At 36.8% G+C, this 9,584-nt stretch overlaps 1 protein-coding gene and 1 long non-coding RNA gene across 3 annotated transcripts; one reads left to right on the top strand and one right to left on the bottom strand.

Moving 5' to 3' along the window:
* Positions 1 to 2,800: 2,800 nt before the first annotated feature.
* Positions 2,801 to 3,716, bottom strand: LOC134202617 (uncharacterized). The gene is made up of 3 exons (XR_009977277.1): positions 3,597 to 3,716; positions 3,016 to 3,128; positions 2,801 to 2,939 (listed from the first exon to the last, which is right to left on the bottom strand). It is a non-coding gene; the product is annotated as an uncharacterized LOC134202617 (long non-coding RNA).
* A 341-nt stretch (positions 3,717 to 4,057) lies between these two features.
* On the top strand, positions 4,058 to 8,830 carry LOC134202607 (uncharacterized). Of its 2 annotated transcripts, XM_062677633.1 has the most exons (7): positions 4,058 to 4,220; positions 4,491 to 4,615; positions 4,734 to 4,807; positions 4,971 to 5,126; positions 5,981 to 6,082; positions 6,589 to 7,651; positions 8,266 to 8,813. In XM_062677633.1, the coding sequence occupies exons 2-6, from the start codon at positions 4,600 to 4,602 to the stop codon at positions 7,024 to 7,026; spliced, it is 786 nt and encodes a 261-aa protein (XP_062533617.1). In that variant the 5' UTR covers positions 4,058 to 4,220; positions 4,491 to 4,599; the 3' UTR covers positions 7,027 to 7,651; positions 8,266 to 8,813. The 2 variants fall into 2 exon arrangements, with proteins under 2 accessions (XP_062533617.1, XP_062533616.1); XM_062677632.1 differs by lacking the exon at positions 4,734 to 4,807 and having other exon boundaries at positions 8,266 to 8,830.
* The last annotated feature ends 754 nt before the right edge of the window (positions 8,831 to 9,584 follow it).

Genomic DNA, 9,584 nt, shown 5'->3' with positions numbered 1-9,584 from the left:
ATGGTAAGCCATGCAGACAAGTTCATAGATGAATCGGCAAAAGAAGAGTATGTCAATTTAGTTGGTAGGCAAAGAAATAAAGACGAGCGATCGCGGGTGAAACAAACAAAAATCAGGCGATTGCAAAATTAGCGTCTTCTACAAAGTTGTCTAGAATATTAGAATCATCGAGTGGGTGTTCAACATAATTTGCAATTCATTATATTGGCAGAATTTGAAAGGTGAAATCCAACTGGACGTATAAAGAGTTAAAGGCTATTGATCTCAAGATCGTGAGCTCGACCTCCAGAGATGTGAGATTCGGTGAGTAGCCGTTTCCTATAACGTTGTTATCAGAAGTTCTCAAACTTTTTGGATAAGCCTGACAGACCTGACAGAATCCTATATTTTTGCGACTTACCAGGTACCAAATGCATTTGTATTGGATTCGGTTTGGATTTTGATTGGATTAGGATTGGATTTGGATTTGGATTGGATTTGAATTTGGTTTGGATGTGGATTGGAATTAGATTTGGATGGGATTTGAATTGGATTTTGATTGGATTCGATTTGGATTTGGATTGGATTTGAATTTGGTTTGGATGTGGATTGAAATTGGATTCGGATTGGATTTGGATTGGATTTGGATTGGATTTGGATTGGATTTGGATTGGATTTGGATTGGATTTGGATTGGATTTGGATTGGATTTGGATTGGATTTGGATTGGATTTGTTGGTTTGGATTGGTTTGGATTGGTTTGGATTGGTTTGGTTGGTTTGGTTGGTTTGGATTGGTTTGATTGGTTTGGATTGGTTGGTTTGGATTGGTTTGGATTGGTTTGGATTGGTTTGGATTGGTTGGATTGGTTTGGTTGGTTTGGATTGGATTGGTTTGGATTGGATTGGTTTGGATTGGTTTGGTTTGGATTGGATTGGTTTGGTTGGTTTGGATTGGTTTGGATTGGTTTGGATTGGTTTGGTTGGTTTGGATTGGTTTGGATTGGTTGGATTGGTTTGGTTGGTTTGGATTTGTTGGATTGGATTTGGATTGTATTTGGATTGGATTTGAATTTGGAATGGATTTGGATTTAATTTAGGTTGGATTTGGATTGGATTTGGATTGGATTTGGATTGGATTTGGATTGGATTTGGATTGGATTTGGATTGGATTTGGATTGGATTTGGATTGGATTTGGATTGGATTTGGATTGGATTTGGTATGGATTTGGATTGGATTTGGATTGGATTTGGATTGGATTTGGATGGGGTTTGGATTGGATTGGATTTGGATGGGGTTTGGATTGGATTTGGATTGGATTGGATTTGGATTGGATTTGGATTGGATTTGGATTAGTTTTGGATTGGATTCTGATTGGATTCTGATTGGATTTGGATTGGATTTGTGTAGAATGTGGATTAGATTTGGGTTAGATTGGTTTAGTTAATGGTTTAGTAAATCAATAGTTTCAATAGAATTTAAGGACAGTTTAAGGACAGCGTCAATGCTTTAGTGCCACAAATAATAAATTCACAGCTGTTATTGATATATAAACTACTGCGCCGGTATGAAAAAAAGAATACAATTAAATTTATGTTTTCGTAATAACAGCTCAAAAAAAAATTTCCTAACCGAAAAAAAAAGAAAGAGTAGAGACGGTGAATATTGTGGGGAATAAAGTGAGTCCGAAAAATGCATTTGCATTTGTTGGTTACATTGATGGATAAAGTGGAACGTATTTCTTATTTCATGATAAAAATAATGAAATATACAAAAATATTCAAAAATGACATTAATAGAATAAATGATAACGAATTTGAAATTCAATCGTAGTTGGCATTTGAAATGCCAGCATACTAAGAAGCTAATGAGAAGAAATTTGAAATTCAATCTCAGTAGGCTGACAGGAACGGTGAAAATAAACGATCATTCAGTGTTCTGTTTTTGAGGCGTGAACATGCGAATTATCCTTCGGTGTTCCGCGCTTGTTTTCGTTGGTAAGAAGCAAATCGGAAGACGAATTTGCTTGGCTACGACAGCAACCAAACCGTTATACGATATTTGCATATCTGTCATCAATGCATGCTGAAAGTAGGATTGCCCTATTTCTAATCCAGCTTTTTATTATAGCCACGGATCAACTATGGTAGTCCAGTTTTGACATTTGCTGTGTACAATTTATAGCACTGTTCTAGTAGGCATAGATTCGTGGAAAACATCAAAACATCAAAGAATTTCAGTTTTCAAATGGGCTACAATAAATCATATAAAAATTTACTAATACATTTTCCTTTTTTAGGTACAAGAATATGAATGAAACTGGTCTGTTTGCGGAAAAGGGAATCTGGAGATCATTGATAAATATTTCTACTTTCTGCATACTCAAACTACCCGGATAAAAAATATCATTAAAATATCATAAATTTTATTGTTACAACACCATTCAAAACATAATTTTTACCATTGAATATAATGGAATTTTGACAATAAAATCACATGAGGAATAATGGTTTTCCACGATAAAATGAATGGTAAATGGGACTTTTACAATTAAAAAAGGGGGTTGTTATGTATCTTTACAATAAAAAAATCGAAAATTTTCCATACAAAATTCGGAGCAAAACAATTGATTTTACGGTATTTCAATGGGATGATTTCGAGCGACAAAACAATAGAAAATATTGTGTTTCAAATGTTTTCAATTACTGTTTCTATTGTTTTACAATAGAAATACAACAGGATTTAGAATACATTATACTCCAATATTACAATAAAAATACAATACAATTAATTGTTTCACAAATTATTTTATTTTTCTTCGGTTGTTTAGCATATCTTCAGACGAATCCAGCGCACTACTTCCAAAGTTAAGTGGATTGCCTGTATCTGGAGAAAAATCCAACATCGGTTTAAAAAGCGTACTAACTTTGTTTCGAATAGACAATACATTTAGATATAAACCTGTGAAAGATGTAAATTATAAAAGAATGTCAGTTTTATTAGAAAAAAATACGTCGAGAAGAAAAGAAAAAATTACCTGCATCAGTTCTTATTATATCCTGTTGGTGAGATTGGCCAATGGTAGCCACTGAACGATCTTGAATCAGTGACCAGCAAGCAGCAGGATTTTATTTATCATAAGCTTCATTTCTGTAAAGGAACAAGGATACATGTTACCAGGCATGTCATCAGGTATTATGATGATAAAATTTTCATTTATTTTTTGTTCGGGATGAACCACTGCGTTCATTATGTACATTGAACTTTTGTAGTACATATAAGATTACGATTACCGGTGGTGAGTATAAACCGTTTGTCAGCGCAGTATCATTACTTGACACTTTACCGGTCGCTACTAAACGCGCTGCTAAAACAGTAGCGCAGCTGACAGGTGACCAAATTGACCAAATAACAGCTTTACTATTTGATGAACTATCAAACGTCGAACGTCACCGATACGGAATGCAGCCACCAAAATGATAACCGAAAATACCGAAAATAGTGACCGATGCGAAAAAGAGTGACTAATCTAAAATGACAGTACAGTGAGGGTGATCGCCCAGTAATAATGCGCCCAGTAATAATGCTCAAACGCGCTTCAACACTTCAGATACTTACCACGGTACAGAAGCCATAGTGATCTACCGCTTGCCCAGCAGCAGAAACTGTAATGAAAAAGACACTTTCTGCACCATACAGTTTCATTATTTTCATCTCTTCACTACACTGAACAGAAACATCCTCCTTGATTCGTAAGATTTGTACGACCGTCCTCATCAAAATCTGAAAATCTTATTTCAGTGTGACGATCAGACGACAACCGTATGACCACAAACTGGATGACAATCTTTTTATGTTTGGATGAACTTTTATACAAACACTGAATGAATGTCGGTATGAAAAATGAATTCTCCCGCATTCCGTAACCAAATGACTTGTAATGCAAATGATTTATATAATGAATTGGAATGCTTATGATCATGGCTGGGCCCCTTTACGAAAATCATTCAAAATGAATATGTCAAATATATTAACTGTTTATTCCACAACTCATGCCGCACCTAAGAGCCCGTAGCTGCGCCATTTGCAATTGATAGCTCGTGATGTATGAAGTGAAAAAAGTGCAAGTTTAATTAAAATGGTAAAATATGGACGTTAGAGTAGTCGATCAAAACTTTCAGTACCTAATTCGTGTGGCTACAACTATAAACCTCCCGCATAATGTGGTTGTAGCATTAATGGGTAAGTTTCTAAAAATATCCAAACCCCGAACAACATGAAACAAACATATAGCATGAAAACAATGTTGGTAGATTTATTTCTATGATAACACCAAGGTTTTCATTGACATTTTATTTTTCAATGGTCACAGGAAAAAGGCATGCCAAGTTAAGATGTTTTAGAAAACAGTTTTGCCGGTTATTTATAGGAGCATTTTTACCAAAGCCACTATTTTCATCACGATATTTATTCAAGTCACTGTTATATTGAATCATTCATTATTTCCCACAGATCAACAGCTTCCCGCGGAATCGTTCGGTTCCCTTTCCGTGGAAGAGTGGAGGTGGGTTCTAGATGGGTCCACGATAGACGCCACTTCCGTACATCAAGCTATATCGAAATGGAAACGGCAAATGGTAAGCATTCAAGACCCTATGTAACGAACTTTGAAATTAATCCTATACAAACTAGTTTACTTTCGAGTTTTAATGAGAGAGAGAAGATTTCATTCAGTTGATAAAAATAATTATATAGGGGAACGGTTCGCCACTTCATCTCATAGCTCCTATTTCCATCCCATCAAAAACAAAGAAATGGAAAGGAATTTGGTTTGTTTATTATTTTTGTGATTTTTTTCAGCAGTGAGCACGCATGTTGACAAAAAGAAGCGACGAATTTGGTGCCGTATTTCTTTGTTTAGCGATGAGATTGATATATGTACAGTGAGATTGAGATCGGAACAGTTCCCCTATATTTTATTTACTTTTTCAGGGGATTGGCGAAAAACAACCGTGCATTCCTGCATTGGAAGCGTCATGTGTACTGATGCAAGTACACAAAACACAGCCAGCTGATGGAATAATACGTACGGCAAAAGCTTGTCGCGATCAGAAAACTTATGAAGATCCTCCGGGGGTGATCGAACCGGTGAGTAAATACACATATACCATGATAAGGCGATTAGAAAATAATTCCTGGATATTATTTTCGTTAATGTAATACAAAGTAATACAACTTTTTTCTACTTTAATAAATACAAAAGATAACTTTTCTCTTCGCTTCATTCCACACTCATTTACATTACTATTGTAGTTGAAAGTTACGTAGTACGTAACTAGTTATTAATAGTTCGTAATTTTATAAAAGAAAATTATTGTAGCGTTATTATAAACTGCTGGTACACTTACACTTCTAGTGATCAATCATAACCAGTGCAGTTTAGTTCAGTATTATTTATTGAGTCCTCGTTAAACAATGCATTTTCTCCGTAATTCTTTAAAAAAATAGAAATGCTTATGTCCTATTTTGAATGTTACTCTTGCTTGAAACCTTGGAAAGTATCATGAGGGTGAAACGCCTGTCATCCGCGGTACAATGGCACTCTACCCAACATCGTGTTTCATCCTTCTGTTTTTGGTACCCAGTTTCTGGCGAAAACTTGCATTAAATCGAGGTACATCGAGCCTTTTGTGTTTCTATGGCTTCTTTATGTCGAAAAATAGATCATCGATACTTCCAAAGTTTTGTTATTATGAATAAAATGAAATTAAAATAAAAACATTGAATGCCATATTGAATGAATGGTGGGTACGCGTATTAGCCTTCTCTTCAGTCCCCTGGAAAGTATAATCTGTTGAGTTCACTCAGTGTTCACGCATTGTGATAATTTTGACAGGTCGTTGTTTATTTTCTTCCAATATAGACATCATTATTTTTCTGCTACGTTTTAAAAATCGCTCAAATAGTTTTTTTATTGTTTATTATTTGTTATTTAATTATAGCGAACATTTGTGACTAGTGCGAAGAAATGTACAGATCAAGCGGAGTTTTCCGGTGGAGCATCGGATAGCTGTTCAACAGAACGCGACCCGGGAGAGGATCAGGTAACTAAACTTAGGCAATCTTTTGACTACAAATGAGTTTTAACGCTGATGTGCGGTCAAAAAGAAAAATTCTGATATGTGACAGCAGAGAATATATTCGGAATTATTTTTCAATAAAGCTTGCTGACGTTTAATCATCTTTCTCTTGCACGCGGACGGATGGGATGGAGTTTGTTTTAATCGGGAAACGCTTCGGAATCGTTTCCCGATGAAAACAAGCTCCATCCCTGCCGTGCGTGTGCAAGGGAAAGATGATTAAATGTCAGCAATCCTTATTTGGGCGTGTGTTATTTTTATAAACAAACAACGTTCTATCGATTCCGTGGAATGTAAGCGTTTTTTCAAAACTAATTCCCTTTCTGATAGAGGAAAGCTCCTCTTGCTGGATACAATAGATATTTGCTGGTTCTTATTTGCCATCCAATGTTTTTTTACAAAATCATGTTCGCCATAATCGCAAAAAGGTCTCGATGTAGTTCTAATTCATGTCTTTTTCTGGTTCATAGCAATCATTGGCGGAAGCAAATTCGTTAGAACGATCTCCATCATCCTCGAAGATTCTTCTAAAAAAATCCGTTCCGTGCGAAAGAAGCAGACCTGTAGAACAGAGCCTACGGCAAACCGGAGGCCGACCTGAGCAGCCGCCGGGGGATTGTCTTCTTCCCGAGATCGGATCATCCGTTACATTTGCACGTACACCTGTATTAGAGGGATCGCAGCCTATGCCACCGAATGAAACGGAATTTTCTGTAGGTGTATTGTCCAAATCGAGTGCACCTGATGTATGCTACATTCGCCAACATATCAGAACAGACCCGTCTTACGAAAACTCAACACGAAGTGCATTGTTCAATCTGACTGAATGCATGGCATCCAGCATTACTAGATGTGAGAGGTCTTTACTAGCACCTGCCAAATTTGCTGGAGAAACCCGTATCGTTTAAAAGTGTCGATCTCGGAACGTGTAGTGCTGTGAGCAACCCGCATCATCAGAGTAGTTTGCCTCGTCAGGCACAACCTACACTTGAACTGTCGCTTAAGGAGACCAGCTGTGCAGTGACACATATTACTACTCCCGGAAAATTTCTACCTCAACCTGCGTGCTTGCCAAATGCAACCGTTCTTTTTGAGGATGTTCCGCATAATGCAAGTGGATTTAATCGACAAAACAATCTATCTGTTGAGCAACAATCAGAAACGAATGCGACCGCAGCTTCAAATGAGCTGCCTACCGGTGCGGCTGTTCCACCAACCGGAGCAACTGAGCTGTTTGATTTTTCTGGAGGTACACCCAGTTCATCACGATGCGCGACAGTGACCCACATTCCTACACCTGATTGCTCGCCGAAAAAGTCTGAAGCATACGACGGCATCGATACAAGTGCACCTATGAGGAAAACAATCCAACTGAATACGATTGTCCGACAGGTTGAAGTTATACCTGAGTTATTGCCGAAAAATCCCACAATATTCGGTAGTGTATCGTCGGAATCGATTGCTACCGTGGAGAACAAAAATGACAATAAGCATATCGGAACTCAGTCATCTACAAAAGGCATAGATTATCAGGTGAGGAAACTTGTAAGGTTTGTGACAAAATCATAACGAATCTAATAATTTTAAGGCTCTTGTTGATTAAATGATGCCCAATAATAATATTATTGAAACCCTCCTTAGCCTAGCGGTAAGATGCGCGGCTACAAAGCAAGACCATGTTGCGGATGGTTGGGTTCGATTCCCGGTTCGGTCTAGAAAATTTCCGGTTGGTTTCGTGTCTCAACTTCCCCGGGCATAAAAGTTTCATCGTGTTGCCCTCTTGCTATACGAATGCATAAATGATAACTTGGCTTATAGATACATTGCAGTGATAAACTGTGAAAGTACTTAATGACCACTAAGCTGCGAGGCGGTAATGTTCCAGTGGGGGATGTAATGCCAACAAAGAGAAGATAAAGAATAATATGATTACTAAGCATTGTTCTTTCATTAATATTACATACCTATTCTAATACTTTTGTTTTTGTTGAAGTTTATCTGATGACACTTATAATTGAAATTCTCAAAAATAAGTTTCTTGTATTACATTTTAATTCATTACTGATGTGGCCTATTTTATGAATAACACAAACTCGTTTTCTAATTCTTCTATATATGCTATAACGATTCTTATACTTTTTTTTCAGCATCCATCAACGTCCAAGAAGCAACATGGTACAGCAAAAATAGAAAGCTTGTCCGCATCAAATAAAGTGACAGTACTTTCCAGCGAAAAATCCCAAGTTGATCAGCATGTCAACCATGTGCGTGAGGATGCAGTAGTACCAGAAAAGAAAAATTCATTATCATCGGGGGTGGAAGAAGATGACACAGTGGTCGGTGAGTTGAAAAATGTTGCGCCAAGTATTTTTTTCACACCGAATGGGCTCACGGAACTTCTAAAGCAAACAGACATCGGCAAACGTTTACTAGAAAATTCCAAAAACATCTTGTCCACTGACAGTAAAAAAGAGCTCGCTTCCATCATTGCTGCCTACCACCTCGATAGTTCCCGGAGTCACCCAGATTCCAACAAACGGAAGCTTTCAAAGTTTATGCTGGAGAATTATGTCAATTGCATAAAACTACGCTTCCCCAAAGAATCAGCTGACATGGTAAGAAGTTGTAATGTTAAATGTATAAAGCTCATAAATATCTCAACCATATTTGTCGGGGTTCTGCCAAATCGAAATAAGCGGCATTTTGACTGACTTATGATATTTTATTCATAAAAGAAAATCGGAAATCATTTCATATCAATTCATACCAGTGGCGTAGCCAGAAAATTGGTCGGGGGGGGGGGGGGGGGTTTCTGAACATTTTTTTTTCTAAAAAAAAAATTTTTTCTAAAATTTTTGTCTCTGGGGGGGGGGTTATCTCCAAAACCACCCCCGTGGCTACGCCACTGATTCATACGTACATTTTTGTTGTAGGATATCCTCAGATAGGGGGTGCAGGCCTAGGTTGAGGGATATTGTGATCAATTAAATCTGCTAAACGAAAGCTTGGGCTGAAAAAAAAGTTTGTTTAAGGCGCGCGATTTGGCAGAACCCTGTCCATTTAAATATCGTATATATACTTCCCGCATGCCCTCTGATGTTACCTATAGGTAAGATTATTAACTTTTTGTATTATTAACTTAACTTAACTTTTAAAACTTTTTGTATTATTAATTTGGTATTCAAAGAAAATACTTTATACAATAAAAGATGTTTGGTATACCATGGTTATATATACCCTAGTTCTAGTGCATAATTTTTATATACTACCTAGTCACCGGACAGACAAACAGGGCTATTATATATATGATTATTATTATTATTATTATTATATATTATTACAATTGTACTAGTATGATACAAAATGACACACTCGTGATAGCTTGTACCATGGTATGTATAATGTGTTCGATTTTCAATTTAATTGTAATAACACCGTCATTCAACACAACACGGTTAGTACAATA

Source organism: Armigeres subalbatus, unplaced genomic scaffold (genome assembly GCF_024139115.2).
Source record: "Armigeres subalbatus isolate Guangzhou_Male unplaced genomic scaffold, GZ_Asu_2 Contig1306, whole genome shotgun sequence".
Lineage (NCBI taxonomy): Eukaryota > Metazoa > Arthropoda > Insecta > Diptera > Culicidae > Armigeres > Armigeres subalbatus.
This window is presented reverse-complemented; position numbering and strand designations above follow the sequence as displayed.